General features: G+C 41.9%; 1 protein-coding gene and 1 long non-coding RNA gene across 5 annotated transcripts in view; one reads left to right on the top strand and one right to left on the bottom strand.

Annotated features, from left to right (window-relative positions):
- The window catches only part of LOC140471259 (receptor tyrosine-protein kinase erbB-4-like), a 170,775-nt gene that overhangs the window by 86,959 nt on the left and 64,362 nt on the right, over nucleotides 1-19,454 (top strand). For both annotated transcript variants that reach the window (XM_072567223.1, XM_072567222.1), the window contains exons 2-3: nucleotides 3,327-3,478; nucleotides 18,240-18,426. In XM_072567223.1, the coding sequence (XP_072423324.1) occupies nucleotides 3,327-3,478; nucleotides 18,240-18,426 (339 nt within the window). The remainder of the gene's footprint in view (nucleotides 1-3,326; nucleotides 3,479-18,239; nucleotides 18,427-19,454) is intronic.
- LOC140471262 (uncharacterized) overlaps nucleotides 1-19,454 on the bottom strand; it is a 115,879-nt gene that overhangs the window by 13,939 nt on the left and 82,486 nt on the right. For all 3 annotated transcript variants that reach the window (XR_011956941.1, XR_011956945.1, XR_011956943.1), the window contains exon 4: nucleotides 4,174-4,240. This is a non-coding gene — a long non-coding RNA (uncharacterized lncRNA). The remainder of the gene's footprint in view (nucleotides 1-4,173; nucleotides 4,241-19,454) is intronic.

Here is a 19,454-nt window from a genome sequence, read left to right on the forward strand (position 1 = left end):
CTTTTCTGAGTTAGAAGATTGTGGGTTCACCTCACAGACCAGAGACCTGAGGATGTAAACATAGGTTGACTCACCTGTGCAGTACTAAGGGTGTTTTACACTGCTGGAAATGCTGATTTTCGGATGCGATGTTAAATTGAGGCCTCACCTGTCCTTCAGGTCAACGTAAAAGACCCACAACATCTATCCCACAGAAGGGCAGGGATGATCTCTTCAGTCTCCTGGTCAATTTTTCCTTCAACCAATGTCTTAAAATGTCTGGCCATTCTCACATTGTTGCTGTGGGATCATACTGTGTACAATTAACTGTTATGGTGCCTACATTTCAAAAGCACTTCATTGGTTGTCATGTGTTTGGGGATGCCCTGAGATCATGAAAGATGCAATGTTAATGCATTGTCTGTGCTTACTTTGATGAAGAGTGGCCATTTTGGAAACATGATCAAGTATGTTCAGTCCTCAGTCCACATTCCACGCAACATGGGAGGAAGAAATAGACAATAAGGACTGTGGAGGGAAATGCATTTGGTTCATGCCTCACTGTTGACTATAATACTCTGGGCTAGATTTGACGTTTGATGGCACAGTGCCTCTGTTGAATATTGGGCATGTGTAGCTTTTGGACAAAGATGGAATTAGGGCTGGTACTGATGCCTCCCATTGGAGATTGACAGTCATTGCTGAAGCTCCAGTGATAAACCGCCACATCAGTCTCGTGTGGTATTGAAGCTTTGAGGAAAGGAGAGGAGTTGTTAAATTTCTTCAAGAGAAAAAAATAAAGGATCTCCCAGGGACTTCATTCTATATTATTTGATGCAAGAGTTGTTAGTGTGGTGGAGCTGCAAGATGGCCACATCTGGGAACTGGCACTATTTATCCTTCATGTTTTGATTCCACTTTCAGATTACACAGAACAATGTTATCACTGCATGCAAATCTACCTTATCAGTTCTACCAGTAAATCAAGCCAACAGTGTTTACCATACATAGTTTCACATTTGAGTTGAGCAGGTGAATGATGATCCAAGTTTTGAAATCACAATGCCACACTTGATTGGAAGGCTTTCATGCTATGTCATGTTTCAAAGATTGTGGCATTAACCACCAATGTACCTGTTCATCTTTTATGGTCATGACTACTAATTAAGGTTAGTTTATTTTGAACTGGATGCCATTCACCCTATCGAACCTGTTCTGCTATTTTGTTAGCCATCGTTATTCTTTTAATCACAATTTCATGTCCTTTCTCCATATCTTGTATCTTTCTATCCCAAGGAAACATCTTAATTTGGATTACCTCCACTGACTTGATGTTTAAGGTTTTTAAGGCCAGTGCATTCCACATTCTCAAGCTCTTTCTGTGAATTGGTTTCTTATGCATTCACTTTTAACCAGTTCAGCTTAAATTTGAAGATTGTTATCCTTTATTTTGGATTCCCTTATTTGAGGGAACAATCATTTCCTCTACCAATGCTTGTTAGTTCCCTTTATTAATGTAAATACCTCAGTTATTCCTTAGTCTCTTCATTTCCAAGGAATAGAACCCAAATGTATCCAATTTGTCATTGTGATTTTTTTTTGCAAACTGTCTGAACAATACATCTTTGAAAAGTTGCATTAGTTTTGGGGGGAATGGAACAGACACTCCAGGGGTTAGATTACCTGGAGAGATCATCCAAACTAAGGTTAGATAGTGAAGAATTTGGAAGATAAACAATTGGTTAACTTAGGTAAAAACAATGACTGCAGATGCTAGAAACCAGATTTTGGATTAGTGATGCTGGAAGAGCACAGCAGTTCAGGCAGCATTCGAGGACCAGCAAAATCGACGTTTCGGGCAAAAGCCCTTCCTGATGAAGGGCTTTTGCCCGAAACGTCGATTTTGCTGCTCCTCGAATGCTACCTGAACTGTTGTGCTCTTCCAGCATCACTAATCCAAAAATTGGTTAACTTAACATGGTCAAGATATTGAGGGGTATGTGAGGCTAGATAGGAACAATTTCTACTGGTTGGGAGTCTGTGACTAGATGCCATACCCTAAAAATTAGAGCCAAGCAAATCAGAAGTCCAGTTTGGAATTATTGTTACATATACAGTATGGTAGACGTATGGAATCTCTTTTACAAATGGTTGTCCAAATTGGATCAATTATTATTTTTAAGTCTGTGAGATTGATAAATGTTTGGTAGCTAAAGGCAATAAGGGATATGGAGTCACAGCAAACTGATGGAATTGGGTTGCAGATCAGCCATGATCAGGTTGATTGAATGGCGATACAAGCTCAAGGGCTGCCTACAGCTCCAATATAAAATGCTGAGTCATCGCTGGACTTTGTCCAAGACCTGCACATTCTTTCTAAGGTGGGACACCCAGAACAGAACACAGTATTCCCAATGAGGTCTGAAGAGCACTCTGTTTAAGTGCAGCAGTACTGGCTTGCTTTTTATATTCTGTATGCACCTTTTGTGATGAAGCCCAGTGTCTCATTAGCAGTTGATTGTTTGTTCCAGGTACCAAACCTCTGCCGCCCATATTCTAATTCACAACAAAATCCTGTTCACCTATCAACCTTTGCCTTGATTTAAAAATCCTCATCTTTATTTTCAAATCCTTCCCTGTTCTTAGTCCCCCTTAACTCTGTTCCTCTACATCATAACCCTCCGAGATCTCTGATACCTCCAATTTAGGCCTGTTGCACGTCTCTGATGTACATCTCTTCATTTTTAGTGGCAATGTCTTTAGCTGCCTGGGCACCCAGCTCTGAAATTCCCTCCCTAAAACGCTCCACCACATGTTTTCCTCCTTTTAAGATGCTCCTTGAGAAAGTACCTCTTTGACCAAGGTCATATGCTCTAATGAAAGCAGAAATTGCTGGAGAAACCCAGCAGCTCTGGCAGTATCTGTGGAGAGAAAGCAGAGTTAATGTTTTGGGTCCACTGAAAGGTCACTTCACTGGACCCAAAACATCTACTCTGTTAAAAGCATTGAATAGTTTTAAATTGTTGTTACTGATGCACTGGGTCAGACAATAAGAAGTTACTGTTCAGTATCTGTAAAAATATTCTGTTTACGCAAATCTAGTACACTATAGCTTCACACTCTGCACTGTGAACTGAAATGAGAAACCACCTCAATAAGGGAGCAAAACTATGAATGGAACGAAATTGGTGATGAAGGAACTGATACTTGTGCTTTCTTAATACACAAGCTTTACCCAATAGGTGTACTCTGCCTCTAGGATTTAATAAAAAGACAACAAGAAACTGAATTAACTGGTGAATGTAAACTCTTGTTTACCGAAAGTGTCTCTGTTTGTGTTTTTTCAGTGTGTGCTGGCACAGAAAATAAGTTGAGTTCACTATCTGGCCTCGAGCAGCAGTACCAGCAACTCCAGAAGATGTACACGAACTGTGAGATTGTGATGGGCAACTTGGAGATCACAAACATCGACGCTAACCGCAACCTCTCATTCCTGAGGGTAGGGACAAAAAGCCATTCTCTGTAAACAGCAGAATAACACAGGCATTTTGCATAGTTGACTTGTAACATGTTCTGTGTGCATTTATCATTTAAAATCCTCATTCTTACTTTCAAGTACCTCCTTAGATTCACTTCTTTCCTATCTCTAGAACCTCTTACAACCCTCTGGTATATCTGTACTTGACTAATTCCAGCTTTGTTTTAGCATTCCTGACTTTAATTGGTCCACCATTGGTGGTCTTACATTCAGCTGCCCAGGACCCAAGCTTTGAAAAATCCATGATGCCCCTCTCTTCCTTTTAAGGTGTCCCTTAAAACCTACCTCTTGGATCGAGATTTAGATCATGCATCCAAATATATCCGAATGTGGCTTGATGTCAAAGTTTTATTGATGATGTTCTGAAATGCTTGGGATGTTTTCTATGTTAAAGATGCTATATTATATAAATGCAATTTGTTCACAATCTAAGAAATGGTAATCTTTATTTAACGTTTATTGGCCTTTATTAATTTTAGTTCATATTCACAAGTGTTCATTGTCTCAGAAAATATGATGATTGTTGATGATCTTTTTCTTGATTTCACAATTCAGGTCATTTCACCAACACAAAATTGTTGTGTATATTCGGGCTTAATAGTTGTGATTAACACTCATTGTTTGTATCAAAGATCTGTTGAATGTTGGTCTCTTACCTTTCTCAATTCCCACTTGTGTCGAGGATTCTCAGCTCAATGGCTTTGATCCTGAAATCCTGAAAAGCTGAATGGAAAGATGTGGTAAATTCTGTGAATGGGAAGATTCTGTTCTAAGTATACCAGCAAGTCCTACCAACATGCCACTGGAGTAACCCAAGCTTGAGAAGTCTCTTGGTTAAGTAACACTATTCTGAAAGTAAATCGGTCAAGCTGATCAGAATTTGAATTCAGATGATTTAGGCTCCAGTCTGACCGTCAGAGGCAGGACAATCATAGTGTCGGCAAGGCCATAAAAATGGTTCAACTAGGATATGAAACATTTTGCTGTACAATGGTCACTGAAATTAGTTTTCTACCCTTGAATAAGGTTGAGGAAAACACACAGGTTATTGAACAATGACTCCATTCTCCATGCTCTCCACTTGTTCCAACCTCCAAAACATAACCTCCATAGTCAAACAGTTCCCTGAAACTCCATCCAAGATCAGATAAAGCAATGATTGCCTTCGAAAGAGGTTAGGTACCAGAGGTTTACCAGCATATATGAAACCTAACCCCAGCAAGTCACTGAGGAAAAATAAAGGTTGAATAAAACCCCAAGATATCTGAAACTCCTGCTCTCTTTGCACTTTCCCTATATTTACATGTACAATAGCTACAGTCAAATGTCTCCAGTCAATAAACGTTTCTAAGGACATCACAAGCACTGCTCCTTCAACAATTTTGACTAGTCCCTTGTAGTTTGGACAATTCACTTCATGACACTATTTAAGAAAGGTGGTAAGGAAAAGCCAGGGACTTATAGGCCAGTGAGCCTGACATCGATGGTGGGCAGGTTGTTGGAGACAATCCTGAGGGATAGGATTTACATGTATTTGAATAGGCAAAGACTGATTAGGGATAGTCGACATGGCTTTGTGCGTGGGAAATCATGTCTCCAAACTTGATTGAGTTTTTTGAAGAAGTAACAAAGAGGACTGATGAGGGCAGAGCAGTGGACATGATCTGAATGGACTTCAGTCAGGTGTTTGACAAGATTCCTCATGGTAGACTGGTTAGCAAGGTTAGATCACATGGAATAGAGAGAACTAGCCATTTCAATACAGAACTGGCTCGAAGGTAGAAGCTAGAGGGTGGTGGTGGAGGGTTGCCTTTCAGACTGGAGGCCTGTGACCAATGGTGTGCCACAAGGATCAGTGATGGGTCCACTACTTTTTGTCATTTATATAAATGATTTGGATGTGAACATAGGAGGTATGGCTGGTAAGTTTGTAGATGACACCAAAATTTGAGGTGTAGTGGACAATGAAGAAGATTACTTCAGAGTACAATGGGATCTCGGTCATATGGGACAATGGGCCGAGGAGTGGCAGATGGAGTTTAATTTAGATAAATGCGAGGTGCTGCATTTTAGAAAGGCAAATCTTAGCAGGACTTATACACTTAATGGTAAGGTCCTGGGGAGTGTTGCTGAACAAAAAGACCTTGGAGTGCAGGTTCATAGCTCCTTGAAAGTGGAGTCACAGGTAGACAGGATAGTGAAGAAGGCATTTGGTATGCTTTCCTTTATTGGTCAAAGTATTGAGTACAGAAGTTGGAAGGTCATGTTGCGGCTGCACAGGACATTGGTTAGGCCACTGTTGGAATATTGGTGCAATTCTGGTCTCCTTCCTATTGGAAGGATGTTGTGTAATTTGAAAGGGTTCAGAAAAGATTTACAAGGATGTTGCCAGGGTTGGAGGATCTGAGGTATAGGAAGCGGCTGAATAGGCCGGGGCTGTTTTCCCTGAAGCCTGGAGCTTTAGAGGCTGAGGGGTGACCTTATGGCAGTATATAAAATCATAAAGGGCATGGATAGGGTAAACAGACAAAGTCTTTTCCCTGAGGTGGAGGAGTCCGGAACTAGAGGGCAAAGGTTTAGGGTCAGAGGGGAAAGATTTAAAAGGGACCTGAGGGGCAACGTTTTCACACAGAGGGCGATGTGTGTCTGGAATGAGCTGCCAGAGGAAGTGGTGGAGGTGTTACACTCGAAATGTCGACTTCTCCACCTCCTGATGCTGCCTGGCTTACTGTGTTCTTCCAGCCTCCTGTCTGTCCACAGAGGAAGTGGTGTAGGTTGGTACAATGACAACATTTAAGATACACCTGGATGGGTATCTGAATGGGAAGGGTTTCGAGGGATATGGGCCAAGCGCTGGCAAATGGGATTTGATTAATGTAGGATATCTGGTTGGCATGTAAGAGTTGGGCCAAAGAGTCTGTTGCCATGCTGTACATTTCTGTGACTCTATGACTCTACGCATTTTACAGTGTGCTCCTTACTGCGAGGGGTAATGGCTGTCTTTAAGAGGTCTCAGTGAAGCTAACTTCCTGCACCACTATCAACCCATCCCAATGGGTAATGCTGGCTGCAACATGGTTGTATTCAGCATGGTTCCTGCAACTCTGCTTTGTACAGCTGAATTTATAGGCCAAGGTGTTTACTTCACTTCCCATCAGTTTTCCTTCATGTGAATCCAAGGAAAGCGATGGGACCAGACGGAGTACCAGGCTGTGCACTCAGAGCATGTGTAGATCAACTGGCAGAGGTCTTCTCGGACATCTACAACCTCTCCCTGCAGCAGACTACTGTCCCTGCCTGTTTCAAGAGGGCCAAGATCATCCCTGTACCTAAGAAGGCTCATGCAGCATGTCTCAATGACTACCACCCAGTGGCCCTAACTTCAGTGGTCATAAAGTGCTTTGAAAGGCTGGTCGTGGCATTAATCAAGTCCAGCCTCCCCACTACTCTTGACCCACCCCAATTTGCCTATCGGACCAACAAATCTACATCAGATGCCATATCACTTGCCCTTCACTCCTCTCTAGAACATCTTGACACCAAGAACAGCGACATAAGAATCCTACTCATTGACTGCAGTTCAGCCTTCAACACTATTATCCCCTCGAGACTGATTACTAAACTTAGCGGTCTCGGACCACGCCCCACTCTCTGTAACTGGATCCTCAGTTTCCTGACCCACAGGCCACAATCAGTGAAGACTGGGCACAATATTTCATCCTCATTAACACTCAACACTGGAGCCCCCCAGGGGTGCGTACTCAGTCCCCTACTGTACTCACTGTTTACCCATGACTGCGTCGCCAAATACCAGACTAATGCCATTTACAAATTCGCTGATGACACCACCACCATAGTCGGTCTCAGATGGCGATGAAACAGACTACAGATGGGAGGTGGAAGACCTGGAAAAATGGTACACTGAGAACAACCTAGCTCTCAATGCCAGAAGAATCAAGGAACTCATTATTGACTTTCGGCGGGATGTTACTCATGCCCCCTATTCATTAACAGCACAGAGGTGGTGCAAGTGGAGAGTGTCAAGCATCTGGGAGTGGTCATCCACAACAAGCTTTCTTGGACTCTTCACGTGGACACACTGGTTACAAAGGCCCAACAACGTCTCTTCTTCCTCAAACAGCTGAAGAAATTTGGCATAGCAGTGAATACCTTTGCCAACTTTTATAGGTGCGCCATCAAGAGCATTCTGTCTGGATGTTTCACTACCTGGTATAGCAACTGTACCACTCAAGATCGGAGACGGTTACAGAGAGTGGTGAACTCGGCCCGGACAATCACTAAGGCCAACCTCCCATCTATAGAATCCATCTACCAGGCCCACTGTCAAGGAAAGGCCGCCAGCATTCCTAAAGATCCATCCCACCCTGGTAATGTTTTCCTACAACCTCTACCATCGGGGAGAAGGTACAGAGGCCTGAACACACACACCAGCCGGTTTCAAAACAGTTTCTACCCTACTGTTGTTAGAATACTGAATGGACTCACAGACTCTTAACATTCGCCTGTACCTGTGTTTTTGTTTTTGTTGCTGTTTACCTGTTATTTACTATCTATGCTACTTAACTTTGTGATCTGCCTGTATTGCTTGCAAAACAAAGCTTTTCACTGTGCCTTGGTACACATGACAATAAATTCAATTCATTTCTTTAATCTTAACTGATGAGGCTTCTATATTTCTTGGCAACAGTACATTGATTTCTATCCAGTCTTGACTGGATGTTTTTTTTTCTGTCTACTGATCGACTATAAATAAGTTCTTTCTGAGGATTTTGTGGCTCTTGCACCTTATGCAAAAAGGATGAAACCATTTTGTCAAATAAACATTATTAGATTGAGTCAAATGAGAGCAGCATTTCTCATTACATTGTGAGCCTGCTTTCAGTCAGTCATTTTGTGCTTAATTGTTGAGTGGGTTATGATGTCTTCATTCTGAGGACAGTGATTCCTCCTGCTGCTGTACTGTTCTGTGGGTTGAGTAACACAATTTTCACAAGTGGCCATTGTGGTCGAGTAGTTAGAGTGGGCACCTCAGGGCTGCTGGATTAGTCAGTGCCCAGGGTAATCTGCTCCCGTCTGTGTTCGCCAGCCCATGATAGTCCATCTCTTAAAATAAATGCTGACAAGCACAGAATTGGAAAACCCCAGGCAGGTCCTTGAGAGAAGAGTGGAAAATTTGGGGGTGGGTTTTGGAGTGGGAACGGGGATGCTGCAGAGGAGCGATATCCAATTACACTTTTTTTTTAAAACATGCATTTATTTAGTCAAGGCAAACGTTCCCTATTTTTAAACTTTACATCACACCAGCTGGACTGAGAGGACTTCAAGGTCAGCATGTGTGAAGTCAATATGCACAGTATAGAGGCTATCCAGCCACAACAGGCTTCTCTGCAGCTGTCAATCTTCACTCAGAATTCGCAGTGAGCATGATCTCGGTTAATCCAGAATCAGCGGCTGCTGCTGACTTGTGAATGCTTCCTGACTCTGCAGATCTTTATGGCTGTTCCTAATGGGTTAGCCCAGACACTGTATGGCAGCAGACTATTTGGTTATGGATAGGATCACACCTGCCCTATCCTTTCTTCACCCAGCATCCACACACGTTCGTTTTCCAGTGGGGATTACGAGAGAAAGAGCTGTTGCTCAATAATTATTTCTTTCCATGAGGGCTCAAGAGGTAATTTATAGCTTCTAACAATTGCCCATGCTGAGATCAGCTCACTCCACACTCTTGATCTGTGTGACTCAGTGCTTTGCTAGGAGGAGCATTTACAAAGCCAGCAAAAGGACAGAGAGAAAGTATTCAGAGCCACTGGATGTCTTAAAGCACTTTACATCCAATAAAGTACTTGAGAAGTACACTTAAGGCTGCAATGTAGAAAATGCAGAAGCCAAGCTGTGCACAGCAAACTCCCACAAACAGCAATATGATATTGATCAGATCATCATCTATTTTAGTGATGTTGGTTGAGGGACAAATCTTAACCTGGACACAAAGGAAAACTCTTTTGCTCTTTTTAATAATCGTACCCTGGGATCGTTCATGTCCACCAAAGCAAGTAGGTGAGACCTTTGTTTAAAATCTGAAAGCCTTATACCGTCTAGAGAAAGGCTTACATTTATATTGTGCATTTCATGACCTCAGCATGTTCCAAAGCACTTTATTTATTTAATAGATGTTTTTATTGAAAATTTCCAAAGCACTTTATAGCCAATGAAATAATTTTGAAGCACATACATTATTGCAATGTCACTGCTGCTCCTAGAAATCCAAAATACCTCTTGTTACAACCAGATCCTGGGCGAGGTTCCCTAATTTGTTCCACTTGCAGACAGAATATCCCAAATTGTTAAACTCTCAGGTGAGAATTCTTTTCTTTTTATTAATTACGTGATTTTTGTCTGCATGATCTTTATTCCATGTACTTTACATCCACTGTTCTGTAAAATAAATGACAAAATTCCTTCTATTCTGTGAAAGAATTTTTTGGGACTATTTTCCCCGTCCTGGATACAGATCAACCTCGATTATTCAAACGAGACGGGCAGGGAGTATTTTGTTCGGATATCTGCGAGTTCGGATAACGTTTTTTACAGGACCTTGAGATCTTGTTCGCATTGTCCGAGATTTGGATAATTGATGTTTGGATAACTGAGGTTGTTCTGTATTCCAATAGAGATGAAAAAAAACTAAAGATGCTGGAATCCAAAGTAGACAGGCAGGAAGCTGGAAGAACACAGCAACTTAGGTGGCATCAGGAGGTGGACGAGTTGACATTTTGTGTATAAACCGTTCTTTAGGACTGGCTTGCTGTGTTCTTCCAGCCTCCTGCTGGATATTCTAATGGCCAGATAATCACTGAGCAGTGCAGACTGGAGTTGCGCATCAGGACCCTACAGAATCCAGACACAGCAGGCATCTTGGGAATTGCCTTGAAATTTAAGGTTCTGATGGGTAATTCTCATGAATCTTTGGGGAGAAAAACCCTTAATGTTGGAAAATTTGGAGCATTCAGCTTCTGCTAATATTACCCATGAAAAATTAGACATTTTAAAACGCTAGTCAAACGCCTGTGCAAATATTAACCAGATCCCCCACCACAACTTCTCTCACACACACACACACAAACACACTTGACACTTCTTCCCCCACCCCCTCCACAACACAATTCAATTCTACCCTCCCCCTTCCAAAACCAGCCCAACTAGCCTCCAGGTCCTGGTCTGAAAACCCACCAACTCTCTCAACACCAACCACCTCACCATCGGCCTGGGATCCAAACCCTTTGGTCTGCTGGCCTTGACATCTTCCCCCCCCAACCTTGCTCACCATCCCAACACCACCCCTGCCAACTCCAGCCACACCTCTCCCCAATGGCTCCAACAACCATGCCCCTCCTGACCCACCCTAAGTATGTTATCACTTATTTGGCACATTACCTACTTGACACCTTAATCTTTTAGCCAACCACCACCCTAACCCCACACTTACTTTCTACCCTTACCCTTTCACAGCAGTGGTCAAAGGGTCTGGCTATGTTGCTGGACATTTAAAGCTCAGAAATGAACATGCTGATGCAGAAAAAGGGAGCATGGGTTGACTTCTCCAGACTATCCTGTTCTGAAAAGCTGCCTGTGTTTCCATTTGGACCACATTAATTACAATGTGAACTATTACAATACAGGTTATTTCTTTACTAATACAAGAGTAAAAATACTACTGAAACTGAAAATCTGAAATATAAGCAGACAATACTGAAAACAATGGGAATCCAGGTCAGGCAGCATCTGTGGGAAGAGAAACAGTTGCATAGCATTTCAGGTTAGTGACCTTTGGTTAGAACTCTACCAAGTTTCTATTACGACTGGAAGTCCTAGCTTAGGCAAATGAGAGCTGCAATGCTGAAGGTCCTGGTCTTCAAGTAAGATTTTCAGGTGAACTTAAAAGATTCCATTAACATCTTTTTGAAAAATGACCAATATTCCATTAACCAACATGATCTAAATCAGATTTTCTTGTATATGAGTCTGTCTGTTGCATATTTTGCTTGGCAAACAGAAAGCCATTATTGGTTGAAAAGCTCTTGAAATATTTCAACAATGGAAGAAGGGGCCATGCAAATTAATTGAGGTTTATGAAGTCTGTTTGATCATTTACCATATTGTGGGGGAGAAATGAAAGTAGTTTTCTCAATTGAAATGCAGGTATGTTGCCACATTCATCATTATACAGAGTACTAAATAACACACAATCATTCCTTCAAACCACAAGTAAGGTACTGCCTGTCTGGACCTCGACAGGGCCAGGGGTCATTTAAAAATTACTGAGACAAGAAATGCAGAAATTTTTCTGTTGGTTTATAAATGTTGAAGATGCTCCTCAAAAAGGCAAACAACTGCTTTAGGCCCTGAGGGCCTATTTTTATTTTTCAACTTTCCAAAGTTTTAATAATTCCTGGATATGGGATCATTGGAAGCTGACAGAAAGTTTTATTTATTTCCTTTCAATCTTCTCTCCATTTCTTTCCCTTCTTCTCTTGAAGGCAGTAACTCCTTGCTGGGTGCCAAGCACTTATATAGTGCCTTGTCCAAATACCCAGTCTTCATCTGTGAACTGTGAGGGGTCAGCAACATGACTCAACTGGGAGAAACCTTGCACTCAAGCCTGATTACTATTTCGTGTTGACCTTCACATCCATGTGCACTTTCCAACAGAGATCATTGGATGGAAACAGCAGCGGGAAGTTTTGTTGATATTTCCCCTCCTTGGCCCACAATTCAGATAGCAAATGTAGCATTCCAAATGCTGTGTCAGCTGTGATCACCTAACTAGGGCAAGTATATTAAAGTATCCCTTAATTTCTGCATTGTGTCTGGAGGTGGCCTGAGCTCTTCTAAAGACAAATATCACAAACATTTTGACAACACACTATACTTGCATCTTCTCTCCTTTACTGAGCACCAAGGCTGATTGAGTGGAATATGTGCACCTCCTTATTCCCAATGGATGAAGCCTCATAAGCTTCTCTCCTTCTCTGAACTTGAGTTTGCATTGTGGACCAACTTCAAGTTAATGAGCTCCTACGTGATGCTGAAATGAATTTGAGCTTAAATGAATGCATTTCCTTGTAAATTCTTTCAGTAACAGGAGGTCAAAGGGCAGATCATTTGTTACAAATCACCCTGACGTGGGTACCCTGAGTTCAGCTTGTCCGGTTTCCTTGCTTTGCCTGCTGGTACTGTCACTGCTGATGAGTCGCGTGTCAGGAGGCAGTTTAATATTTATACTCCGTTATTTACTAGAAAGGCAGCACAATGAACTGTTAGACAGCTATGTTGTACTGAAATAAGACACTCTTGTTACTGTTGCAGCACAAGTCAGAGAGATTCAAATTCAGGAGACTGGGTGGCATTGAGTGTTAGCATGTTCTCCAGTAGCCTCTGGAAGCTGGGTTCTAATGCAGTCCACACTGAATTGGCAAAAGGTTGTTTTCTCTGTAATTGTAGTTCCAGTTCTTGTGAATTTACAATGATGAAAATCTCCCTTCATTAGGATCTTGTCAGTAAAGACATACTCTCACTTTAATTCTGCTGCTATCTCAATGAGGAAAAAAAGGGGAGAAAATGGAAAGATGGGGAGCTTTATGGAATTCCAAGCACTAAATTGGCTGATGGAGAGAAAACAAAGTTCATACTAATGCAGTAAGGAGTGAACATATAAGGTTATGGTAAATATTACAATTGTTTATAATGCTTTACTCTTTATTTAACCCTGTGTTGTAGCTGCCTCAGATAGTTTTAATGGGGACATTGTAGAGGAAGTATTACTCTGTATCTAACCCTGTGCTGTCCATGTCCTGAGAGTGTTTGATGGGGACATTGTAGTGGGAGCTTTACTCTGTATCTGACCCTGTGCTGTCCCTGTCTTGGGAATGTTTGATGGGGACAGTGCAGAGAGAGCTTTACTCTGTATCTAACCCTGTCTTGGGAGTGTGCGATTAGGACAGTGTAGAGGGAGTTTTATTCTGTATCTTACATTGTCCCCATCAAACACTCTCAGGACAGGGACAGCACAGGGTTAGATACAGATTAAACCTCTCTCTGCTCTTTTAAACTGAAAGTAATCTGAAAGTAAATCTTCCTTGAAATTGTCCCCACAAAACACTCCCAGGACAGGGGTAGCACAATGTTGAGGGAGATTACTTTCAGTTTAAAAGAGTAGAGAGAAGTTTAATCTGGATCCAACTCCATGCTGTCCTTGTCCTGGAAGTGTTTGATAGGGATGATGTCAAGAGCACTTTATTTTCAATTTACTTTTAGTTCGACAGAGTAGAATGAGTTTTACTCTGTATTTGACCCTGTATTGTCCCTGAATTTGGAATGTTTCATGGGGACAGTGTTGAGGAAGCTTTACTTTCAGTCTTAAAACAGTAGAGAGTTTTACTCTGTAACCCATGCTATACCTGTCCTGGAAGTCAAAGAGTCATACAGCATAGAAAAAGGCCCTTCAGCTCACTATGCATATGCTAACCAACAAACAGCAAAATACACTAATCCCATTTGTCTGCACTTAGTTCACAATTTACTATGCCCTGGCATTTTAAGTGCTTGTCCAGCTGCTGCTTAAATATTGAGAGAGTACCTGCCTCCAGCACCCTCTCAAGCAGCACGTTCCATATTTCTACCACTCTCTAGGTGAAACCATTTTCCTCCGATCCCCTCTAAACATTTACTCCTCAGCTTAAATGTATGTCCTTTGGTCTTAGACATAGGGGTAGCATGGTGGCTCAGTGGTCAGCAATGCTGCCTTACAGCACCAGGGACCCAGGTTCGATTCCAGCCTCAGGTGACTATCTGTGCAGAATTTGCACATTCTCCCCATGTTTGCTTGGGTTTGCTCCCACAATCCAAAGATGTGCAGGTTAGGTGAATTGGCCATACTAAGTTGCCCATAGTGTTTCAGGGATGTGTAGGTCAGGTGCATTAATCAGGGGTAAATGTAGTGTAGGGGAATGGGTCTATGTGGGTTACTCTTTGGAGGGTTGGTGTGGACTTGTTGGGCCTAATGGCCTATTTCCACAGTGTAGGGATTCTATGATATCTGCCAGGGGAAAAGATTCACGCGATTCACCCTGTCCATGCCTCTCAATTTTGTTTTCCTCAATCACCTCCTCAGCCTCCTCTGTTTTCCAGGTAAAACAAGCCCAGTCTATCCAGTCTCTCCTCAAAACTGAGACTTTCCATCCCAGGTAACATCCTGGTGAATCACCTCTATATCCTCTCCAGTGCAATGATGTCCTTCGGATGTGGCGACCAGAACTGCATATGGTATTCCATCTGTAGGCTAACCAATGCTTTATAAAGTTGTAACGAGACTTATTTGCTCCTATATTCCATACCCTGGCTAATGAAGGCAAGCATCCCATACACGACCTTCACCACTGTGTCTACCTGTGCTGACACCGATCTATGGACTTCTGCACCAAGGTCTCTTTGTTCCTCAGTGCTCCATAGGGATATTCATTGTGTATATTCTTCCCTTATTAGTGCTCCCAAAATGCATTACCTTGTGCTTGTTAGAGCTAAATTCCATCTGCCATTGCTCTGCCGAATTTACCAGCTGATGATTATCAGATTGTAGCCTGAGACTATCCTCTTTACTATCAATAACACCACCAATTTTCATGTCATCTGCAAACCTACTAATCACACCTTCTGCACTCACATCCAAGTTGTTAATGTACATGACAAATAGCAAGGGTCCCAGCACTGATCCCTGTGGTACACCATTGGTCACAGACTTTCAATCACAAAAACAACCCTCCTATTTGCAAACCAATTTTGGGTCCAGTTTGCAAACTTATGTTGGATCCTATGGGCTCTTACCTTTTGGGCCAGCCTTCCATTTGGGACCTTGTCAAAGGCCTTACTGAATCCATGTAAACCACATCAGTTGTATTACCTCATCAGTATATTTCATCACCTTTTCAATTAAATTAGTCTGACAGGATCTCCCTGTAATAGATTCACGTTGAGTATCCTTGCCTTTCCAAGTGTTGATTAATCCTGTCCCTCAAAATCTTTTCCAATAATTTCTCTACCACTGACATCAGGCTAACTGGTGTGTAATTAACTGGCCTATCCCTGATGCCCTTCTTGAACAAAGGAATCACATTAACTATTCTCCAATCATCTGTGGCTAGTGAAGTACTAAATAACTCTGTCAAGGCCTCAGCAATCTTCTCCATTGCTTCCCATCTCATCAGGTCCTGGGGATTTATACCTGTTTTCCCATTAAAACTAGAGCCTCACCACGAGAAGGCTGAAAATGCTGGAGGCTAGAGTCAAGATTATAGTGCTGGAAAAGTACAGCAGGTCAGGCAGCATCCGAGGAGCAGGAATGAAGAAGTGCTTTTGCCCGAAACATCGATTTTCCTGCTCCTCGGACGCTGCCTGACTTGCTGTGCTTTTCCAACACTACTCTAATCTTGGTTCTAGAGCCTCACCATCCCAACTGAAATCCCCAGCCACAATGTCTTTCTCCTTTATGAATATAGATGAGAAATATTCAATTAAGATCTCACCCACATTCTCTGGCTCCACACACAGGTTGCCTGTTTGGTCTTTAACAGGCACATTCTAAAACACCTTGGGGTTTTTCTTGATCCTATCTGCCAAAGGTATTTTATTGCCCCTCTTTGCCTTACTAATTTTATTTTTTAAGCAACCCCCTACACCCTATACCTTTGAAGGGCCTCCCCTGTTTTTAATGCATTATACCTAACGTAAGCTTTCTTTTTCCTTTCTCAAACTCTGTGTCCCCTAAACATCCAGGGCTCCCTGGACTTGCTGCTCTTGCCATTCATTCTTAAAAGAATACACTAGCCCTGAATTCTTACTATACTATTTTTAAAAGATTCCCACTTTCCAAATGTTAGACCTATCTGCAAGTCTATTTTTGCCAGATCCTGTCTAATGATATTGAAATTGGCCTTCCCCCAGTTTAGACACTGCTGCACTAGTGTTGAAAAGTGTGGCGCTGGAAAAGTACTGCAGGAATGTGGGAAGGGGGAAAAGGGGCTGAGTGATAAATATGAGGGTGGGGGTTGGGGGAAGTTTGCTGTGAAGGCGATAGGTACAGGAGATGCAGATAGGGGTGATGGTGATAGGTCAGAGGGGAGGGTGGAGTGCATAGGTGGAAAGTAAGATGGACAGGTAGGACAGTTCAAGGGGAATGGTGCCAAGTTGGAGAGTTGGATATGGGATGAGGTGGGGGAAGGGGAGATGAGGAAACTGGTGAAGTTGACATTGATGCCCTGTAGTTCATTTAAGTATTCACACTTCTGCCCTTTGCTTATTGCTTCCCATAATGACTTAGAGTTATGATCATCATCCCCATATGTTTGATGCAACAGTGCAGAGTTCAGTCATTTATGTGGTTAGGCAACACAGTATAAACAAATTGAGGGAAGGTCTGAATATTGAAAATGAAATAAAATGTATTTTTATACCTCCAGTTTATACCTCTCTTCTGGAGACACTAATTGCTTCTGGTTATGCTCTACTACCTTTTCGATTCTGTGAATCTAAGACCAACAGACCTAGATTTCTGATTCTTATTATTTTAATGCTGATCAGAAATATTTGTTATACTGAGCAGAATACCTGTGAGGAAGTCATTGCTGAACACCACATTCATCAACCAAAATCCCCACACAGGCATTCTTCAGCAGGTATCATAGAATTATAGATTGGTTAGAGCACAGAAGGAAAAAAATGCCCAGATGATGTGACCATCATATTCAGCAGCTGTTTGACACAAATAACAAGTGTTCATCACAAGTAATAGCTCTTACATTTTGTATTTGTGAAAGAGACTGAATCATGAAATCAACCAGAAACATGATTGTTATTATTTTTGGGACAGTGAACACTTGTGAACATAAACCAAAATTCATTTCAGACCAATATTGTTTGCTGAGATTGAATTGAGGTTACTATTTCTTGAATTGTGAACAAATTGGATTTACATAATGCCTTTAACACAGCTTCATAAGAGTATCATCATTAAAACTTTGCAACATCGAGCTATATAAGGAGATATTAGGATAAGTCAGCAAAAGATTGATTAAGGAGGTAGGTTTTAAGAAGCATCTTAGAAGAAAAGAGAAGTCGAAGTTAGGGAGAGCAGCTCTTCTAGCCCCATTCTCCTGCCTTTTCCCTGTAATCATGTAAATGTTTTCTCTTCAGATAATTATCCAAAACGCTGTTGAAAGTTATGATTGAAACAGCCTCTGTCGTGCACTCAAGGTGGTCCAAACCACTTGCAATGTAAAGGCATTCTTCCTCATGTCATTCACCTTAATTCAATACCTTTTTAGTCTCTTGATTCTTTCGTCAGTGGACAGTGGTCAGAAATGGCACCCTGTCTGATTTCTCAGCCCCAATTCTCGCCTCCAAATTCTGAACTGAGGCCAGTTCTGTCATTCCCCTGTTGACCTCTGTGAGATCAGATAAGTCAGCACAGGCCAGGACTGAAGGAAAAGTTCCTCTTATCCCAGCTTCACTCTGGGGAGTGTATTGCAAATTCAGCCATTGGGGCACTGATTTCTTTCTCATGAAGTTATGTTATTGTCTAATGATTACACCCCTTATGCTGACTTAATTTTGCTTTCTATTCCACCCACCCTTCCCTCACTCACAGTCGATCCGAGAGGTGACTGGATACGTTCTAGTGGCCCTCAATCAGTTTGAGTATCTTCCTTTAGAAAACCTACGAATTATACGTGGCACAAAGCTGTATGATGACAAGTATGCACTCTCGGTCATTCTCAATTATCGGAAGGATGGAGTTCATGGGTTGAAACAGCTTGGATTTAAACAGCTAACAGGTAGGATTGTTGAAATGCTGGGTGAATCGAGGAACTGTTGGGAGGATCAGTGCAATACAAAGAGGGCAAAACATAGATTCCCTTTTACCAATGTCGATTCAGCACTTGACAAAGCTCCTAACCATGGATTTCCAATGACTGTGGCATCTTTGCAGACATTGTGACTTTTTCTCCTATTCTGAAAGGAGTGCTCAGGTCAAGTCCCATAGACAACTGTACCCAACCAATGAGAACATATATATTGAGTGTTGACAAGCTGTTTAACCATCAAGGTGAAAGGTTCCGACCTGAGACATCAACTCCTCCTATGATGCTACTTGACCTGCTATGCTTTTTCAAGTTCCACACTTTAATGACTCTGACTTTCCAGCATCTGCAGTTCTCACTATCGTTTAGTTGGAAGAAAGCCTACTAAGAACAAGCTGCTCAGTTGCACTCTCTTATTTCTGAAAAGAAAACCTTCTATTAAGTTCAAGTGAAATCTATTTGTTCTTTTGAAAAAGTGATTGAAGGAACATCTCCAGTTTGTGTTTCCTGAGCAAGCTTATCTGTAAGACTTATGCATGGAGTCAGAGGACATAGGGGAAGTGCTAAATGAATATTTTTTGCCAATAGTCACACTAGAAAAAGACTATGTTGGTTGAGGAGAATACTGAGATTCAGGTTACTAGACTAGATGGAATTGAGGTTCACAAGGAGGAGGTGTTAGCAATTCTGGAAAGTGTAAAAAGAGATAAGGGCTGGATGGGATTTATCCTAGGATTCTCTGGGAAGCCAGGGAGGAGATTGCCGAGCCTTTGGCTTTGATCTTTATGTTGTCATTGTCTATAGGAATAGTCCCAGAAGACTTGAGAGCAAATGTTGTTCCTTTGTTCAAGAAGGAGAATAGACCAGTAAGCCCTACTTCGCTTGTGGGTAAAGTGTTGGAAAAGATGATAAGAGATAGGATTTATAATCATCTAGAATGGAATAAGCTGATTAGGAATAGTCAACACGGTTTTGTGAAGGGTAGGTCGTGCCTCACAAAC

Source organism: Chiloscyllium punctatum, chromosome X, assembly GCF_047496795.1.
Source record: "Chiloscyllium punctatum isolate Juve2018m chromosome X, sChiPun1.3, whole genome shotgun sequence".
Classification (NCBI taxonomy): Eukaryota; Metazoa; Chordata; class Chondrichthyes; order Orectolobiformes; family Hemiscylliidae; genus Chiloscyllium; species Chiloscyllium punctatum.